The 22818-nt window shown below is 27.0% G+C and overlaps 2 protein-coding genes across 3 annotated transcripts in view; both read right to left on the bottom strand.

The window, feature by feature from the left end:
- The window catches only part of LOC100213299 (androglobin), a 63448-nt gene extending 55604 nt beyond the window's left edge, over positions 1-7844 (bottom strand). For both annotated transcript variants that reach the window (XM_065792880.1, XM_065792881.1), the window contains exons 1-2: positions 7698-7844; positions 7117-7213 (exon numbers count right to left, since the gene is read on the bottom strand). In XM_065792880.1, the coding sequence (XP_065648952.1) occupies positions 7117-7213; positions 7698-7753 (153 nt within the window). In that variant the 5' untranslated portion in view covers positions 7754-7844. The remainder of the gene's footprint in view (positions 1-7116; positions 7214-7697) is intronic.
- A 527-nt stretch (positions 7845-8371) lies between these two features.
- Positions 8372-22818, bottom strand: part of LOC100211327 (radial spoke head protein 3 homolog) — a 33521-nt gene continuing 19074 nt past the window's right edge. Inside the window, exons 5-7 of the mRNA XM_065792882.1 lie at positions 16116-16194; positions 15936-16022; positions 8372-8696 (exon numbers count right to left, since the gene is read on the bottom strand). Coding sequence (XP_065648954.1) covers positions 8452-8696; positions 15936-16022; positions 16116-16194 — 411 coding nt within the window. The 3' untranslated portion in view covers positions 8372-8451. The remainder of the gene's footprint in view (positions 8697-15935; positions 16023-16115; positions 16195-22818) is intronic.

Genomic DNA, 22818 nt, shown 5'->3' with positions numbered 1-22818 from the left:
GAAAAAATTAAAGTGTCACAAGTACATATTTCAGGAGACAAAGAAACTCAATTGTTGTAGATTCTCCTGGGTGGAAATATTCTTATTTTTTTACGACTATCAGATAAAAACTTGTCATGAAGAAAGTTTAATAACAAATGAAGACTACATGGATATATATATACATACATAAATACATACATACATACATACATACATACATACATACATACATACATACATACATACATACATACATACATACATACATACATACATACATACATACATACATACATACATACATACATACATACATACATACATACATACATACATACATACATACATACATACATACATACATACATACATACATACATACATACATACATACATACATACATACATACATACATACATACATACATACATACATACATACATATATATATATATATATATATATATATATATATATATATATATATATATATAAATTATGTTAGTGCATTTTACAAATAGAGTGCTTAATGTTCTTAAAGAACAGAGCAATAATAAATTAGTAAAAAACACTTACCTAACTTTTATCTTCAACTTTAAGTTTCACCATTGCTGGATCATCAGGAAGAGTTTCTCAACAGCATTACATCTGCGTTGTATTGAATCAACCAAATTAATTAAAACATCAATTGGTATTTCCTCCCAAGTGCACTTAATCAACTCAAACAAATCATGTTGATTAGATGGTTTTTGAACACTAATTTTTCTCTCAATGTGTTCCCAAAGATGTTTGATTGGGTTCAGGTCCAGAGATTATGACAGCCATTCCAAGATACAAACTTTCTTTTGAGCCGAAAATTCTGTGACTACCTTGGAGGTGTGTTGGATTGCTTTCGTGTTGGAAAGTCCAACAAAGCAACATTTTGTCTTTTACATTGGCAGCATTATATCTTTGATTATTCCTTTATACATGTTTTGGTCTATAATGCCTTAAACTCAATAGATTGGACCTACTCCATCATGGCTAAAACATGACTAAACCATTACTGAACCACCACAACAATTGGTTTGCTGTCCAATTTAGATGTTCTTAAGCAAATTTTAACCATGCTCTACGATTTTTTGCAGAAACAAAAAGTTTTTTAACAGCACGACGGCCAAAAAGGTTGTTTTGTCTTAAGTGACACTTTACTGTTGCATAAGAGCAAGAAATTTGATGTGACTGTAAATTCTCTATAAATTTCTTTAGCACTCTTGCGCGGATCTGCTCTTGACGATCTTACTACAACATTATCTTGGCGAAAAACTTAATTATTAGATGTTCTTAAGCAAATTTTAACCATGCTCTACGATTTTTTGCAGAAACAAAAAGTTTTTTAACAGCACGACGGCCAAAAAGGTTGTTTTGTCTTAAGTGACACTTTACTGTTGCATAAGAGCAAGAAATTTGATGTGACTGTGTAAATTCTCTATAAATTTCTTTAGCACTCTTGCGCGGATCTGCTCTTGACGATCTTACTACAACATTATCTTGGCGAAAAGTTTTTGATTTCGGGCGTCCTGACTTTGTTGAAACTTGGAAGTAACTACATTGTTGAAAAACTTTTAATCAACTGTGAATCGCGGAATGTTCATATCTATTAAAATTTGTCGCACAGTCTTACCGTTATTAGATGTTTGTACAACCAACTTTTTTACTGCCTCGCTTAAATATTTATTATGTTCCATTGCAAATTATTGATCATTGAACGTTTTTATAAAAATCTGCCTTCAGAAAAAGAATTTAAAATAGTCTAGTTATATCAATGTTGTTAGAATTTAGTTTTTTTAATTACTTTTAGGTCAATCATTTCCATTCTTTTATCAAAATTTTGAGTAATTACTCCCAAAAGGGAAATTTTGTTTTGTTTTTCATAAATGTAGTATAATTTGACACGCTTACGCGAAATTTTATTTTAAAATGTTAACTTAATGAGAAAATATAATAAAAAAAGGTGTTTGTCTAATTACTTTTGTACGCTATGTGTGTGTGTGTGTGTGTGTATATATATATATATATATATATATATATATATATATATATATATATATTATATATATATATATATATATATATACACATATATATATAAATATATATATATATATATATATATATATATATATATATATATATATATATATATATATATATATATATATATATATATATATATATATATATATATATATATATATATATATATATATATACGAGGGTCACTATTTATATTTCGGGAATAGGAACAAAAACAAATAGTTAAGCTGCGAATATATTTTTATTGTTTTTCAAAGTACTTGCTATAATTGCATGCGCTTAAACCAATTTTCAAAGCATTTATTAAATTCCGATTGAGGTATCTCCAAAACATGATTTTTGAATGCTTCAATAGCTTCTTCAGGCGATGAAAATCATTGACCATGCAGTTTATTCTACACGGATGGGAACAAAAAGAAATCATTGAGTGCCAAATCAGGGCTGTACGGCGGATGACCCATCAATTCGATGTTTTGAGTGCTCAAACAGTCTCTTGTTTGAGCTGATGTGTGAGAGCTTGCATTGACATGATTAAGAACAATCCAACTTCTCTTGTTTGTTTTCCTTATTTCACCGAAGATTTCTAGCAAACAGATGGTTGTGTACCACTCAGAATTTACTGTTCTACGATCCATTTGAGGCACTGTTGCAATATGACCAGTTTTTCCGAAGAAACAGGCCACCATTTTCTTTGAAGAGCTTTATGCGCGAACAACTTTTTTTTGGATTTGGTTGATCTTGGAACATCCATACAGTCGACTGCGACTGACTTTTGGGCTCATACAAATATATCCATGACCTGTCACGATATTATAAATGTCTTTTGAAGCACCGCGATTGTATTTCTTACGCATTTCTTTGCACCAATCGACACAAGCCTTTTTTTGAGCAATTGTCAAATTTTGTAGGATCAAACGCAAACATAAATTTCGCACAGCTAAGTGTTTATGTAAAATCGCATATATGCTGGTGGAACTAATGCTTAGGGATGCCTCAATCTCACAATAGGTTACATGACGATATTACTTAATCATTTCGTGCACATCATCGATGTTTTCTGGCACTACAGTCGATTTTGGACAACCTTCATGAAACTCGTCGGACAGCGAACTACGACCACGATTGAATTCACTATACCAGTGATATATCATCGCCTATTTGGCGATGAAGCTCCATCAAAAAGCACTGTGCATCACTGGTATAGTGAATTCAATTGTAGTCGTAGTTCGCTGTCCGACGAGTCTCATGAAGGTTGTCCAAAATCGACTGTAGTGCCAGAAAACATCGATGCTGTGCACAAAATGATTAAGCAAGATCGTCGTGTAACCTATTGTGAGATGAAGTCCATCAAAAGTCAAATTAAGTAGATTGACGCACTCTTGCTGTGATAATCCACATCGAAAGTTGTAAAAAATTATCTCACAAAAATGTTCATGATTCAGTTCCATTTTTTGCCGAGACGAAACTTTCAACTAAATATAAAATAAACAAATAACATCCGTATGACATCAGTGTTGCTAATTCCCGAAATATAAATAGTGACCATCGTATATATATATATATACGATGCCTACGAAATGTAGGCATTTCAAAATGCCTACAGTTTTCAAAAACTTAATTATTACTCTATTAAATTCATTATAATGTTTATAATAAACCCATTTTATTTAAATTATCAAAGAATATTATACGTAATTACATTTATATAAATATGTACTTTTTTATAAATCTTTTCAAACTTTTTGTAGAATTAATTTATAAACGCTTTTAATAGCAAAAATTTTTAGCACAAAAACAAACGTTACATAACAACTCAAATTTAATAGTGTAATAAAAAGTATTGGTTTCTATAAGAATTAAAATAATTATTATGTTAAAACTTTTATAAAGTAAATTTAAAATGGGTCTTAAAAGTTAAAATATTCACTCCAAATTCATTAAAACCATGAGACGAAAAATAAAATAAATATTAAACAATAAATTTAAAGTAATAACTAATTGCAACGTTATAATATAAATGATAAAAAAAGGGCTACTTGATTCAAAATAATGTAATGCTCTGGTGTCTTTTAAAAAATGAACTAACTCAAAAAAATGATGTATCTTATTAATGTAGCCATCTGCTCAACTTCAACTTTTGTTTTGTATAAAAAAATAAAAAATAAATTTGTTTTGTATAAAAAAATAAAAATAAAATTTGTTTTGTATAAAAAAATAAAAAGTTAAAAAAATAAAGTTTATATACAATACTGAATTTATTAATAATTTTGGAACAACTAAATTTGATTAGAAAATAAATGCACATAAAATATGGGTCGGAGAAAATGATCAATAGATGTCGTTTTTTACTGGACAAGTACCAGACAATGTCCGACGCTTATTTCGAGCCCTGTATATATATGTATGTATGTATGTATATATATATATATATATACATACATATATATAATACATACATACATAATACATACATAATATATAATACATTATAATAATACATACATAATACATACATACATAATACATACATATATAATACATACATACATACATACATACATACATACATACATACATACATACATACATACATACATACATACATACATACATACATACATACATACATACATACATACATACATACATACATACATACATACATTCATACATACATACATACATATATATAATATATATATATACCAAACAAAGTAAAATATATATATATATATATATTTTTTTTTAAACATCTTCGCTTCCAACAAAGCTGCAAGCAGCCACTAATTAAAGTTGGAAGTTACTGAAAGAGTAAAAAAGAAGATTGTAGACCAAGATAAGGATTGACAGACGACTTAAAAGATTGAAATTATATGAGTCAGGAAAGCAAGATGAAGGAAGCGAATTCCAAAGAGCTGATGTTCGAGGAAAAAAACTAGACGAATAAGCGTTTTTGGAGCACTTAGGAACTGTCACAGAAAAAGGATGACACTTAATTGAATGACGAGTAACCCGAGAATGAATTTTAGTAGATGGCACAAGAGACGCTAGCTCATTAGAGCAATGCCCATTATAGTATTTGTAGAAAAGAGAAAGAGAAGCAACATTACGACGATGTGATAATGGTTGGAGGTTGGCTGCAAGAGCAGGTCCAACTATGTTTACAATGCGTTTTTGCACCTTGTCTAAAAGAGAAAGGGCATCATTAGAAGATCTGCCCCAGATATGGCAACAATATTCCATACAAGGCTGGATTTGAGATTTATAGAGATAGAGAATAGAATCCGAAGTAAGAAAGTGACGAGCTCGATAAAGAGATGCAACCTTAGCAGATGCTAATTTTGCAACTGATTTGATATATGGTTTCCAAGAAAGATTGGAAGTAAGAGTTAATCCTAGAAGATGAAGAGTAGGTGACTCATCTAGTACATCACCGTTCATAAATATAGGAAGATCTAAATTATTGTGATAACGATTGGCTGAAAAAAATTGAGTTTTATCTGAATTAAAATTCACCAGCCACTGTGAGCTCTATGCTGTAGCAGAAGTAAGATCCTTTTTAAACTCAAATGCCCCCTCCAAGCAATCAGAGGGTGTTGGTTTTTTATCACGACAAGAATAAATGGTAGTGTCATCAGCAAACAATGCCACCTTATATATATGTATATATATATATATATATATATATATATATATATATATATATATATATATATATATATATATATATATATATATATATATATATATATATATATATATATATATATATATATGTATATATATATATATATTTTACTTTGTTTGGTCACAAAATAAGGAAGCATCTTATTTAGGATATAAAAAATAAGACTCAATAAATTGTCTGATTCTAATGCAGTTAAAAGTATGCTACAAAATAAGAATGTTTTGAATGCACCACTCCAGCTCTATCAAAGAAAAACTGAAATCAGAGGAAAAGAGCTGCATGTCTTTTAACTAAGCACACTTTTAATTATGAGGTAATCTGTTTGACTTTTTCAAACAAACCCTGAAATGCTTAATCAATATGTGCACTATTACTTTCAGTAACTCAAAAAGTATATTTTTATTGCTATGATAAAACTGTAGGCAAAAAGTGGTCTGTATGCTCTATGCTACATGACTTAAATTATCAACTGCCTCGAATGTAAAGCATATTAAATTGATTTGAAATTTATGTGCTGGATACATGACCATTGCAAATCAAAAGATTCTAGTAGAAACACCAGACAATTGAAGGAATGTTTTCCAGATCTCTCACAAAAAACCAGAACCATTCGATGTTATAAATAAATATGATACAAGACAAGTTTCTGAGATTTGTTGAGTTTTTTATTTTAAATATGTTTTTTATAATAGATAAAAAACTATCAATCCCAAAATTATTAGGAAAAAAATTGCTAAAGTGATGAGTTTGTATTTTTAAGCAAACCCCAACATTTGCATAAGCAAAAGTAAAGAAACATGACATTCGTTTTTTCCAACGCATCTTTTTTTAACGCATGTTTGTTGAACTTTTTTATAAAATTTGAAATTTGCACCACAAAATTTTATAAAATTTCAAGGCACTTTTAAACAGCCTAATTTACTTATGTTTTTAGACATGGTGCTACGTTATATTCGTTTCTAAGAATATATTTGTTTCTAAGAAGAAAAAAATCTGTAGGGGTGAGGGGGTGGGCAGACGCCCCATCCTGATGTTATGTGGAAGCAAAAATCATCCCTGGTATGTTACTGTTTAGTAACTAAAAAAAGCTTTTAATGCTTGTTTTGAGCAAACTTAGAGTATTAGAAGTAACTGCAGCTGTAGACAATGGTTTTTCAAATTTAAATCATCCAAAAATCTCTAAAATTATTAAAATCACTAAAAGAATATGCCAAAAACATATGACATATAAATTAAATTCAGGAAATGTAGAAGTAAACACAAAATTTAATAATCAAATTAATTAAAAAATAGAAATCTTAAAAAATTGTTACTTTAGAACATCCTAGAATATCTGTGTATAAATAATTATAAATAGATATCTATGTACCCATTTTTCATTTAAAATATCTTGATCACTCCATTCGAGCCAAGGTGGTATTATAGGCTTTCTCTGATCTTCTGTTGCTACTTGAGGAATTCCACTACTATCAAGGCAGTTAAAAAGTAAAAATAAACATTCAAAAACATGTTTTTAAAATTTTTAAATTATAAATAAATAAGAATTATAACAGATGTTTCAAACTTATTTAAACAGTTAATATGTGCTCATACAATATTAGTATTACTTGTAGTATAAAAAAAGAGGAGAAAACAAGACAATGTAAATTAATATTTTGATTTTAAAATTTGTTTTAAAATATTTTTTTTGCTATTTTAAAATAATATTAAACTAACAACAAAAATCAAAAGAAATGATAAAGGTGTCTCTCAGTTACAGAATCAAAAGAAATGATAAAGATGTCTATCAGTTACAGAAATATGATCCATTTTTTTAAAATAATAATAAAGTAATAACAATAAAAGCTGCACTGAAAATTTCTTTTACTACTATAAAATAAATATTAAATATTAATTTTTATGTAAACTATTTGTTTTAAAAATAGATAATAATATATAAATAAAACTTACTAGGGTGAACCATCCTCTTTTGATTCTTTTTTCTTCAAGGACTTGTTTCCAGGCATTTAATTTAAATTGCAATTTCTTGCATCAAAATATGAACTGTATTACACAATTATAAGTTAAACTCCAACACATCAAAAAACAAATGAAGAAAAAAATATAAATAATAAACACATAAATAGATCACAAAAAGATTACTTATTTAAGTTATCTCAAAATGTTAGAAAAATATAGCAACTACATAAACTATAATACATTACAAAATAGTGAATAACATTAAAAACATATATGCTAAATAAACAGTAAATTATGATTGATGATGATGAAAATGATGATGATGATGATGATGATGATGATGATGATGATGATGATGATGATGATGATGATGATGATGATGATGATGATGATGATGATGATGATGATGATGATGATGATGATGATGATGATGATGATGATGATGATGATGATGATGATGATGATGATGATGATGATGATGATGACAAAGATATTGATTATTCATAATAAGTTTATTATTCATTCATTAACGTTGCATTATTAGCATCTTATATAAAATGTTGAATTAAAAATTTTCAGAAACAATATAGAGAATTTTATAAAGAAAAACTTTAAAAGATTTTGTTGTATATTATTTTATATAACTTTTATAGAAAACCAAATAATTTTATTAAAATAATTTTTACGTTATCATATTATAAAGTAGTATACATTGTGATAATAAAATTATTATATTAATTCTTTCTTAATACATTTCGTCAACTTTTCCTGTGTCCTTAAGTCCTTCTTCATTAAATGTAACAGTGGGATTAGGCTCTTTTTCCACTTCTTTGCTATACTCTGGCCCATTAGTTCCATCAGCAGATTCGGATAGTGTTTCATTTAGAGATGAAATCAATGGAATATTAGTAGCATGTATACGTTTTTCAACCTCAGTATCAAGATTCATGTAAGTTATTGAACGCTTTATTACTGTATTTTTTATAATACCTATAGAAAAGAAATAATAATTAAGATATTGTACTTTATTATTTAAAAAAAGAAATTCTGATTTGCTGTATCTTTAAAAATAAAATAAGAATTATATACAGCAGATAATTGTAAAAAAATAAATGCAGATCAAAGAGTACAAATATTATGAAGAATTTGTTTGTACTTGTGCATATTTTTATCATATGTTTGTCATATTAAAAAACAACAAAAGGGTACAAGTGTTATACTGGCAGCAAAAAAAAATTAACACTAAAATTTCTGTTTGTATTTTTTGGAAGTTTTGTGACAAATAAAAATTTTGGTAATTTTTTTGTCAATAATTATATTTAACAGATGAGATATTGATTGAAATCAATCAGTTTAAACCAACACATGTATAATAAAACAGCATTAGACAACTTTTCAATAAAATTTATTTATATAACCCAACTTTTAAGTCGAATATCTCAAAACACCTCTGTGTAAAAAAAAATTAAGAAAAGTACAAAAAAGTACAAAAAGCAACAAAAGTACAAAACATTTTACTAAAGAAGGAATCTAAAAATGTAAGAATTGTTTCTTATAATTAAGAGCTACTTCTTGATACCAAAATGCATCAGGGGTTATGATTTTTGGTGCATTCTTCAAGGAAGGAAAACTCCCACTAATTTCATTTATAGATTAAATCAAGCGACAGCTCTCTCTAATTGACATTTTGAAGTCTCATGTGAAACCTTATGCTGATCAAATGTTTGGCAATTGCCCATATACTTTCCAGCAAAATTTAGCTCCTGCATATGAAGCAAAAATCAATTAAGTGTGGTGTGAGAAAAACTTCTCTTGTTTCATTCCAGAGTCAAAATGGCCCGCAAGCAAGTCAGATTTGAACCCATTGAATTTCTTTGCATGAGGTAACATGTTGAAAAAACTCTGATTGAATTTTTTATGAGAGTTCATATGTGTATCAAAAGAAAAAGAAGTAAGACTTTTAAATCAAGTAACTTTTTGTATTAAGCATTAATGTAACCTTAAAAAAAAGTTTTTTATAAATTAAAATAATGCTCTAGTTATGCAAACACAAAAACTATGGGACATTAGTCCCACCCTGTATATAACTTTTTAATTTATATTTTCAAAAACATAACAAAATAAAGTTTTATACAAATATATAACAAGCTTTTTACAATTACTATATTTAAATTTTCAGTTATTTTACTTTAATTTTCACAGTTATTTTTAGAAAATCTAGATTTAGATAAAAGAAAGATTTAGTTACAATAAAAGAGTCGCAAAAAATGATTAGAAGAAGTTTGAATATTACTATGAGAAGAAACTCTGAAAACAAAAGATTGCCAAAAAAGATTTTACTTAATAGTTCGAGTGAACAAGATGAGGATTTTGTCATATCATCAAAGTAACAGACAGGAAATCAACAAAGATCTTTAAAATTTTAATATATCTTTTCTAAAACCTCATTCAAAATCTTTAAAACATATATGCTCAGAAAGAAAGCAAAAGGTTGCATTAATGAAATGGTAAGAAATGTAAGTAGACAAATTGAAAATCGTTCCAATGTTCTCTCAAAATTTTAATGAAATTATGGGCTTGATAAAAGAGAAAATTCTTTGTTCTGACAACAAGACTATTGTTCTAGTTCACACACTTGCACCCACAAGTTGGTTGATAAAAATACAAAATAACTTTGCAGTTACAGAATACCAGGCAAAGATGGCTCGACAGCTTTTTAAGGAAAAAAGATTGTTATTTCAATATTTAATCAAAGTGAAGTTTTACCTAAAATTGTAGAAGATTCTAATAAACTGTTTTATGACTCAAGTTTTGTCTAACTACACCTGAAAAAAATAATATGTAAGAATTAAAAAAAACGTCCATAAACAAAAAAAACTACTTTTGTGTAAATTAAAAAAAATAAATGTGTTATACAAAGAAAACAATCCAGAAACTAAAACAAGCAACTCAAATTTTCTTCATTATGACCAAAGTGGTACATTAAGCCAGGTGCAAGAGGTACAAATTCTGTTTGTGCTTGTACTTATCACCAAAATACAAAATCACTAGCGGATGCCTTAAGATTTACTACAAAAACTGTTTACTCAGTGGAAAACAAAAAATGCATGCCTGCACAGTGAAGCGCTAGAGCTATAACTGGATCACCCAACAATGTTCTTTACATCCATTAGTGTTATACTATAAATGCAAGGTATACTAAAACATATTTTTTACTGCTTTATATCATTCAACACACAATGTAACTTTTGTGTACAAAATTTATCAAATAATAATACCCACATTAAAAGCAAAACTTCGTAGTGCAAAAAAGTTTGAAACAACCATACCAAAACCAAATACTCACATTAGAAACCATGTATGAATTTTGTATTGTAAAGGTGTTAACTTAATTAACATAAAAGGATCAGGTTTACTACTCCAATGTAAAAAACAACAAAAAAAGTACAATGGTGTAATAACTCTACCTAGTGCTCATATTTTCATCAGTTTATAGATCTTGATGATAACAGGGTTGGGGTAGAGAGGTGTAACACAGAAGCTAACCACACAATAATCAACAAACTTAAAACGAAACAAGTTATATTTCAATCTGATATTGTTTTGGACTAACTTCAAAATCATCTACTAAAGTATTAAAGTTCAATTTTTTGCTTAACTCTGAAATTTTTCTTATTTTTGCTTGAAAATTTTTGATACAATAGAACAGAACAGGAATGAACAATTGTTTTTTCCATGTCTTAATCTTGAAAATTTTTGAATGCAATGCTTCAATATGATATTTTTAAATAATTGATAGTTTTTAAAAAAATTAAAATTTGGTTTTCTAAACATTTAGTAGATATTTGAAAAAAAAAATTTTTGCACCATTTTTTTTTTTTTTTGCTCAGATTATTAAAAATTGGATTTGGGTTTTATAAACATGTTTTGGTAAATGTTGAGAGTAGTAAATTTTGAAACAATTTAAAATTACATCTTCTTTCATTCTGACTGTTAAAATATTGTGAAAATAAACGGTTTCAGGAAGAGAAAACTCTTCCTGAAACTGTTTATTTTCACAATATTTTTGCATTTTTGAATTTAATGTTGAATTTCTACAATTAACTGGATCTTTTGGAATTAATTAAGGTCAGGTCTTTTGGAATTAGTTAAGGTCATTTTTCTTTTGGAATTAATTAAGATCTATCTCTGTTGGAATTAAATAAGGTCAGGTCAGAATTAATTAAGGTCAGGATCTTTCGGAATTAATTAAAGAAAGGAATTAACTAAGGTCAGGTTATTATGCTACTGGTAACATGGAACCCAGTACAATCTACTTCATGCCCTACTGCCTTGTGGGATACGCCTTTTTAGGCAAAAGCTGGGAGATACAAACTCCAACTTAAAACGCCCCCTGCCATGGGGCTTTTTGTTGAATAAAGGCTAGAGATTGTGTCTCGATAAAAAATACTCATCTTTGGCAGATGTTAAATGCATCCATTTACTGTCTTGTAGAAGGCCTCCTATGCAAAGTTTTAAAGGGTAAACAAATTATATTTCTTGACCAGCCTCGCACCCCTTCTCCATTTATTAGGCTGGCTCAGATGTATTTTTAATGCATTGTTTCCAGTTTAGGATATTGAATGCTGGATCTTCTTGACACAATGCATGGGTTTTGCTTGTGTCTCTGTTTTTATGACTAGGCAACTCATTCTATTATCTCCTAATGCGGGTACAGCTCTAAAACCCAGTTTTATGGTTCTGAGGCCGGCTGGTAGTCAAGTTTCCCAAACTCTGTGCTAGCTTTCAGAGAGGCTGATTCCATCAACAGCTGAAAAATATCAAAGTATAAACAGTGCCATGTTGCGCATGGATGGTGTCCCTGTTTGTACTTTTGGTGTGCATTGCGGGGGCCACATTTGGAGCCCTTTGTTATGGCTTCGGGTTTATTAATAGTAATATAGGAATTACTTGGGCTATTAAACAGAGTTCTGAGTACTATCTATGCTTAAATACAAAAACTATAAAACACAAAAAACCATCAACATCACTAAGTTCTCTAAACCTATCATTCAATAATATTCCTGGTCTTCGAAGTAACTTTTCTTCTGTTGAGTCTTATCTCTTGCAAAGTTCACCAGACCTACTTGCTCTTTGTAAGACTAATTTGAGTTCGGCTGTCTCATCTTGCGATCTTAGTGTTAATGGTTATCTTCTTTTAATTCGTAAATACTCCAATAGCCACATGCTTGGCCTGGACATTTACATTTGTAAGAATTCACCCATTTGTCATGAAATGTGAATCCACAGACTATTCTTTTATGTGCTTTCACTTAGCACCACTTTACTCTATTGCCTTTCTCTTTGTTCTATATCGCTTTCCTTCATCTCAAGACTGCACTCTTTTTGATGCTATTTCTAATCATATTGACCAAGCCCTCTCTCTTTATCCATCAGCTAATATAGTTGTTGTCGGTGACTTGAATGCTCACCATTCTGAATGGCTTGGCTCTAGTGTCAGTGATTCTGTAGGCATTAAAGCCCACAACTTTTGCCTTTCTCAATCCCTAACTCAAATAGTCAACTTTCGAACTCGCTTTCCTGACAACCCGAATCATTTACCTTCTCTACTCAACTTATGTCTTGTTTCTGATCCTAGTCAGTGCTCAGTTTCTCCACATTCACTTTTAGGTGCTTCTGATCACAGTTTGATCTCTCTAAAACTAATATCTAATTCTTCTTCATCACCTGAATACCCCTATTATCGAACCTCTTACAACTACAGTAAAGCTGACTGGGATTCTTTCCGTGATTTTCTTTGTGATGGCCCTTGGGTAGAAATCTTTAGTCTTCCTGTCGACAAATGATCTTCTTACATAACTTCGTGGATTCAGGCTGGCATGGAATCTTTTGTTCCCTTTCGACGATTCCAGGTCAAGCCTCACTCTCCTCCATGGTTTTCCTCACACTGTGCTGCTGCAATTGCCAATCAAAACCATTACTTCTATGTTTATCAGCAAAACAATTCTCCAGAAAACAGATGTCTGTTTATTACTGCTAAAAACAGTTGTAAAAAGTTTTTGTCTAGCACCAAAGCCTGCTATTCTCAGGTCATGAAATCTTGTATCTCATTTTAAAAATTAGGCTCTCGTGACTTTTGGAGAATCTTTAATAATATCAATAATAAGGGCAAATCTCTAATTCCACCTCTCTTGTATAGTTCAGACTTTGTCCCCTCACCTAAAGAAAAAGCTGAATTGTCTGCTAAAAACTTTTCATCAATATCATCTCTTGATTCCACTAGTTGCGTTCTACCTGATATTGCCAACAAACAGGTTGATCCATTGCTTGACATTGATATCACTCCAGCTTCTGTATCTAAAGTGATTTCCTGCCTAGACTCTTCTACAGCTTGTGGCCCGGACAATATACCTGTTATTGTCTTGCAGAAGTGTTCTCCGGAGCTGTCGTCTATACTCTCAAAACTATTCAAGTGCTTATCAGAGTCTTGTTTCCCAGCCTGCTGGAAAGAGGCATCTGTTATCCCTATCTTCAAAAATTCTGGAGAGCGATCTGATTCGTCTAACTACCGTTCCATTAGTCTTCTTCCTATCATAAGCAAGGTTTTTGAATCTTTAGTTAACAAACACTTAATTTCTCATCTTGAATCTAATAACTTACTTTCTGACCATCAATATGGATTTCAATCTTCTCGTTCTACAGCTGATTTGCTAACAATAATAACTGATAGGTTCTATCGTGCATTAGATAAAAGTGGAGAGGTTAAGGCCATTGCTCTTGACATTTCAAAAGCTTTTGATAAAGTTTGGCATGCTGGTCTTCTCCATAAGTTTTCTTCTTATGATGTATCTGGCAACATCTTTAAGATCATTAAATCCTTCCTTTCCAATCATACTATAAAAGTTGTCCTCGATGGACAGCATTCTTCTTCTTATTCTGTAACTTCAGAGGTTCCTCAAGGTTCTATCCTTTGCCCTATACTCTTTCTAATTTACATTAACGATCTTCCAGATGTTCTCACATCTAAGGTGGCATTGTTTGCTGACGATACTACCATTTATTCTTATCGTGATAAGAAACCAACACCCTCTGCCTGGAGGGGTTTTTTTTGAGCTTAAAAAAGGATCTCACTTCTGCTACAGCATGGAGCTCACAGTGGCTGGTGAACTTCAATACAGATAAAACTCAATTTTTTCAGCCAATTGTTATCGCAATAATTTAGATCTTCCTGTATTTATGAACGGTAATGTACTCTATGAGTCATCTACTCTTCATCATCTTGGATTAACTCTTACTTCTAATCTTTCTTGGAAACCATTTATCAAATCAGTTGCAAAAATAGCATCTGCTGAGGTTGCATCTCTTTATCGAGCTCGATACTTTCTTACTTCAGATTCTATTCTCTATCTCTATAAATCTCAAATCCGGCCTTGTATGGAATACTGTTACCATATCTGGGGCGGATCTTCTAATGATGCCCTTTCTCTTTTAGACAAAGTGCAAAAACGCATTGTAAACATAGTTGGACCTGCTCTTGCAGCCAACCTCTAACCATTATCACATCATCATAATGTTGCTTCTCTTTCTCTCTTCTACAAATACTATAATGGGCACTGCTCTAAAGAGCTAGTATCTCTTGTGCCATTTACTAAAATTCATTCTCGTGTTACTCGTCATTGAATTAAGTCTCATCCTTTTTCTGTGACTGTTCCTCAGTGCTCCAAAAACTCTTATTCGTCTAGTTTTTTTCCTCCAACATCAGTTCTTTGGAACTCACTATCAAAGTGGATTTTATAAAAAAAATTTCAAAAAATAAACAAAACTGAAATCTTAAATCTAGCTGGATCCAAAACTGAAATTTTGTTTCCAACCAAAACTATGACTGGAAATCAAACTTTCATCAATACAAATAATTATGTATATTTTACTTCTTAAATGCTAATATTTAAATATTATATTTAAATAAATAGAAAAGGAATGTTTAAACTTACTTTTCACAAGGCAGCGTTAAAGTTTAAAACATTATGAGGATTTAATTTTTATGTGAAACTTTCAATATCATGTTAGTGTAACATTTTTGCTTAATAAACATATTGCAGTTCCAGATATAAATAAAATAAAATCTCTTATTAAAATTATGAGACATTTTATTAAAACAGTTTCACCATCCCTGTAAAAATATAACAACAGCCCTGTAAAAGCATAACAAATAAAAAATAAAAAACTTACTATTAAGAACAGCTCTTGCTAAAAGAACCTTATTTAATTCATAAACCACATTTTCCATCAAGAATGGCATGAAGAATGCCTCAACATCTAATGAATTATATAAAGAAATTTCATTATATTAAGGATTTGGCTATCATAGTAAGTAAAAAACAAACAAACTTGGAATCAAAAATATAATACCTTGTTCAACAGGATCATAAAAAAATCCATGTTCATGTAAATTTGTAAATACAGATGGAATGAGATCTTGTAAATAACTCTAAACAATATGCTATATATATATGTATGCATATATATATATATATATATATACATATATATATATATATATATATATATATATATATATATATATATATATATATATATATATATATATATATATATATATATATAGATATAGATATATAAGTATATATATATATATATATATATATATATATATTTATATATATATATATATATATATATATATATATATATATATATATATATATATATATATATAGATATATAAGTATATATATATATATATATATTTATATATATATATATATATATATATATATTTATATATTTATATATTTATATATTTATATATATATATATATATATATATATATACATATATATATATATATATATATATATATATATATATATATATATATATATATATCAGCGGTGTACACTGGATTTTTAGATGTTGGAGTTTTGACACTTACAGGCATTGTGCAAACTCCAAACTTTTGTATGTTTATGCTTATATCAAAAAAGAATATTTTGCAAAGAATTATGGTGATTAAATCTTGGAAACAAAAAAAACCTAATTTTTGGACCCACCCATCCCTTAACGTGGGAGCAACAAGTTTATAAAATATTTTCTTTACTATTTTTACCTACATTTATATTCATCAAATATATATAAATATATATATATATATATATATACATATATATATATATATATATATATATATACATATAAATATATATATATATATTTATATATATATATGTATATATATATATATATATATATATATATATATATATATATATATATATATATATATATATATATATATATATATATATATATATATATATATATATATATATATATATATATATATATATATATATATAGATCTATAGTTTGTTGTCTTTGGGAAGAGCGGAAGGAAAAAAGTGATTCTTACGCCAACACATACGTCACTTTTAATTACTTTTGACTTTCGTCCAACATTTTCGTGTTGGACGAAAGTCAAAACCGTTAATTTAATTACAAATTAATCGTTATATAAAAAAACCACAAAAACGCAAATTTAATTGACCAGAATGTTTTTAAAAACATTCTGAATGTTTTCAAAACATTCTGAATGTTTTTAAAACATTCTGAAAAACATTCTGTTTTTAACAACATAAACAATGTTTTTAACAACATAAACAATGTTTTTATTTTTATTTTTTTTAATAAAATGTTTTTATTTTTATTTTTTTTACTGTAAATCATGCGCGGAGTGTTGCTACATCGACTATCTTATAGCCTGGCTCGCAAGGGAGTGCTGCTACATCGACTGACAAATAGCCTGACCCGCAAGGGATTGCTGCTACATCGACTGAGGGTTTGGTTGGAGCAGGCAGTCTATCATTAATAAAAATAAAAAAATTCCGATCTTGCATTTTAATTTTTACTTTTTGTCAACAAAATATGGAAAAAACTTTCGGACTTCTATTGTAGAATTTTTACTATAATAATAATAATAATATATATATATATATATATATATATATATATATATATATATATATATATATATATATATATATATATATATATATTCATAAATATATATATATATATATATATATAATTAATTAGTAAAAAACACTTATCTAACTTTTATCTTCGACTTGATGTTTCACCATTGCTGGATCATCAGGAAGAGTTCTCTTCTTGATGATCCAGCAATGGTGAAACATCAAGTCGAAGATAAAAGTTAGATAAGTGTTTTTTACTAATTAATTATTGCTCTGTTCTTTAAGAACATTGAGCACTCTATTTGTAAAATACACTAACATAATTTACATATATATATATATATATATATATATATATATATATATATATATATATATATATATATATATATATATATATATATTATATATATATATTTATAAATATCTATACTTTTAAGTATATATATACATATATATATATATATACATATATATATATATATATATATATATATATATATATATATATATATATATATATAGATATATATATATTTTGACACCGGTGATTAGCTGATATTTTGTTTTTTCTTAGCGACGTTAAGATCCCACTACACAGTATTTTGTAATTTTAGCGGTTTTTTTTTGTTTTTGAATTTGTATTCAATGGCTGATGATTGCCGTATAGGCATGAAACTTAAAGTACCATAGAAAAAGTTGTTTTTTCTTCGTTAATATATATGTATATTGCTCTATTTGAAGTATCTTTTTAATATTGAGCACTCTTTTACGACTATGAGTTTTGTTTTATTATTATAATACAAAACAGCCTCAAATATCAATATATATATATATATATATATATATATATATATATATATATATATATATATATATATATATATATATATATATATATATATATATATATATATATATATATATATATATATATATATATATATATATATATATATATGTATATATGTATATATATATATATTTTTATATAAATTAAATTAGAAAAAAACACTTATCTAACTTTTATCTTCTACTTTAAGTTTCACTTAAAGCTGGATCATCAGGAACTCTTCCTGATGATCCAGCAATGGTGAAATTTAAAGTAGAAGATAAAAGTTAGATAAGTGTTTTTTTCTAATTTAATTTAATTAGAACATTGAGCACTCTATTTGTAAAATACACTAACATAATTTACATATATTTTTATATATATATATATATTTATATATATATATATATATATATATATATATATATATATATATATATATATATTTATAATTATCTATACTTTTAAGTACATATATAGATAAATATATATATATATATGTATATATATATATATATATATATATATATATATATATATATATATATATATATATATATATATATATATATATATATATATGTTTATATATATATTTATATATATATATTTACATATATATATATTTATATATATATATATATATATATATATATTTATATATATATATATATATTTATATATATATATATATTTATCTATATATATACTTGAAAGTATAGATATTTATAAATATAATATAATAAGTATAGATATTTATAAATATATATATATATATATATATATATATATATATATATATATATATATATATATATATATATATATATATATATATATATATATATATATATATATATATATATATATATATATATGTAAATTATGCTAGTGTATTTTACAAATAGAGTGCTCAATGTTTTTAAAGAACAGAGCAATAATAAATTAAATTAAATTAGAAAAAAACACTTATCTAACTTTTATCTTCTACTTTAAGTTTTACCATTGCTGGTGAAATTATTTGTTTAAAGTTTTAACTTTTAATGTAACTTTAAACTAAAAGTTGCAGAATATAATTTTAAAATTTTTTATTTAATGACATTTTCTTGTAAAATGTCATTAAATAAAAAATAAACAGACTTTTCTTCCAATAATCAACAGATTTATTATCTGTTTTGTTGTTTTACAGATACATAATTAAATAAATATCATAAAGATGTTAACAAGAAAAACAGCAAATAAACCAAATAAATACATTTTTGATGAATGATAATATTCTAAAACTTTTAAGTTCATGGGATGTATTTTTTAGAAGTAAAAACGTTATAAAATTGTGTGTACATTTTACTTACTTTAGCTGACTCACCAAAAAATTGATTTAAAAAAAGTTTTTTAAGAGTATTTGTGGATAAAAATGATTATACTTTCGATTTAAAATAATATGGAAACATCTATGATAAAAATGCAGATGTTTTTAACTATGTATTGTATGCAGATGTTTTTAACCACTTTTGAGCCACAAAATCTTGATTATTCTTTTAAAACAGTGTTTTAGCTTATGGGATATAAAACATTTATAAAGAAGAAAGCTCACAATCTAGCAGGATCAAAAACATTTATTAAAAACCTTTAAGATAATTATTGAAAGTTGAAGTATATAATTATAATCCTATTTAATTTTATTACATTAAACTTAAAAAGAGAAATTTTTTCACTTATAATCTCATCATCGATTTTTTAATACATCAATCGGTGCTGTATTAAAGAGCTAGTGCTTCTTGAGCCATCTGCTAAACTCATTCTTGTGTTACTCATCATTCAACTCTCATCATTTTACTGTGACAGTTCCTAAGTGTTCTAAAAATTCTTTTTCGACTAGTTTTTTTTCTCAAACATCATTTCTGTGGAATTTGCTCACTTCATCTTGTTTTTCTGATTCATTCATTCAACTTACAATCTTTTAAGTCATCGATTAATTGCTATATTGCTTTACAAACTTCATCTTTTCTTTTCTAGTACCTTCCAATCCTAATAGTGGTTGCTTGCAGCTTTGTTGGAAGTGAAGATATTTTAAAAAGAAAAAAAAACTTAAGGCAAGAACTTACACAAAGTCTATTATAACTAAATAATTCAAACATTATGTGCACAATTTTCCTGATGTTTCTGCAAAATGATTTAGTGAATTAGTTGCTCGATAAATTTTTTTAAAAGAAGATCTAAAAGGAAGCTCAATCAGATGAAGATTACAGTCTACATTGTGTATTTTTTATCCAAATTTTTTTTATAACAACACAACCATTCCTGCCCTTTAAGCTTTGCTTGTTCGACTTTAGAGTGTTTAAAGTGTCGTACTCTTCAAGAAATTCATACAGGCACTGAACTCAATTTTTTACTGTTGTCCCAACAACAGGTAAAACTTTGTTTTATATCCCAGATATCCCTGACATAAAGATTATGAAAGTTTTTTAAATATGATGTTCATTTCTCTTTAAATACAGTCAAATGATGTTCATTTCTCTGTGGATCTCTTTAATACAACTTCACCATCTTCATTTTTTTATTTCTCTTAAGACTAAGATTTCATTATCAATTTTACTTTGTTATTATCAATATGTTTTAAATCTGATAATACTTTAACTTTTTTTTGTCTATTTTAGATTTGTTTAAAACTAAAGTTGACATGATTGGATCAATAAACAGTCCTGATGAAAAAAAGTTTGAAAGTGAAATAGCACTTTTGAAAGTGAAATAGCATTACTATTTAGAAAGTATCCACATAAGTGTTTTTTACTAATTAATTATATATATATATTATATATATATATATATATATATATATATATATATATATATATATATATATAGTGTCTTTCACAAACAATTGTATCTGGACTGTCAAGTATATTGTCTCGTGGAATAGCATTCACCCAACAAATATATTCTTATTTTTCAAAAGAAAGCCAGGAAACTTTTTCTTTATTTTTCTTATTGTAAATACCATAACAATTCATTACACAACATTAATTAGACATTTTTTGCGTCTATAAACTAAATAATAGTTATACTTTAATTTAAAAAACAGTTAAGATGTTGTGTACAATTATTAATACAAAAAAACGTTAGAGCATTATAAAGCCTCAGTCTAAGGCCCCAATATATGCGCTAATAAAGCCTGTTAGTACAGAAAACCATGGTCGTGATAGGCTAAGCATAAGAATACTTCCTTACACGGCTCTAATTGAACTTCCTATATCTTTTCTAATCAGCTCAATAGTGAATTTTGAAATTACTAAAGAAGAAAGTTATAAAGTTAAATTTAAAGAAAGGTTTATTTTTTTCAAAAAAAGTTATATATAAAAAAATTTATACAAAAATCAATTAATTAATTTAATTTAATTTAATTAATAAGAACCTTAACTGGGATTTCCAGTATGGGTTCTAAATTAGATTTTTAATTTAAATTTTTTCAAATTGTACCTGATATAAAATCTGATGCAGAAAAGCAATATAAAAGTTATGAATGAAAATGAAAAAGATGAAAATGAACATTCAGTGGATTTCAAACAGCAGACAACAACAGATAGAATTGAACTATTAGCAATATTACCATTAAATAATTAGAGCTTCTGTGTAAAAAGCTTGATAAAATTACTTTTTATTCATTTATCACAAAACTACATAAACGAGAAATAAGAGGCATCTTCTTTTTATGTAATTTCAGATGATTTGAACAATGATGTTGGATTGATGAAGTTATGAAACTGTTCATATAAAAACTAATACTTGTTACACATTTACTAAAATTGATTTTTTTAACAGTTGTGCAGGAAAGCTGCAAATATTTTTACAATTTGAAAGTTTTTTGGAAATAGAGCTTGTATGAAGTATGTGTCCTAGATTTGTATGCAACCCTCATTTCATCAGTGAAAATTTCCTAATATTTCACTTTTATTATTAGAAAAAAAAATTAAAATATATAAAAATATCAAAATAGTATAAACTTTAACTTCAACATTTGCATAATATTTGCTTATTTTGATCCATTTTTATTTTTATTTTGAGAATTAAGGCACAATTATTGATGCTTTGCTGAGTAGAGTAGAATTATCTTAAATAAAAAAAAATCTTAAATTTATTTAGAAACAACATAAAAATACATTGAAAACAATATTATAGTATGGTTTTACATATTTTTTTAATTAATACTTTTCAGCAACAAAAAAAACTAGAAATTAGTTTAATTTATGCCCTCCCTATTGTTTTGTTATTTATACTATATATTATGCT

Source organism: Hydra vulgaris, chromosome 03 (genome assembly GCF_038396675.1).
Source record: "Hydra vulgaris chromosome 03, alternate assembly HydraT2T_AEP".
Lineage (NCBI taxonomy): Eukaryota > Metazoa > Cnidaria > Hydrozoa > Anthoathecata > Hydridae > Hydra > Hydra vulgaris.
Note: the sequence above shows the minus strand (reverse complement) of the source record. Positions and strands in the feature narration are given on the sequence as shown.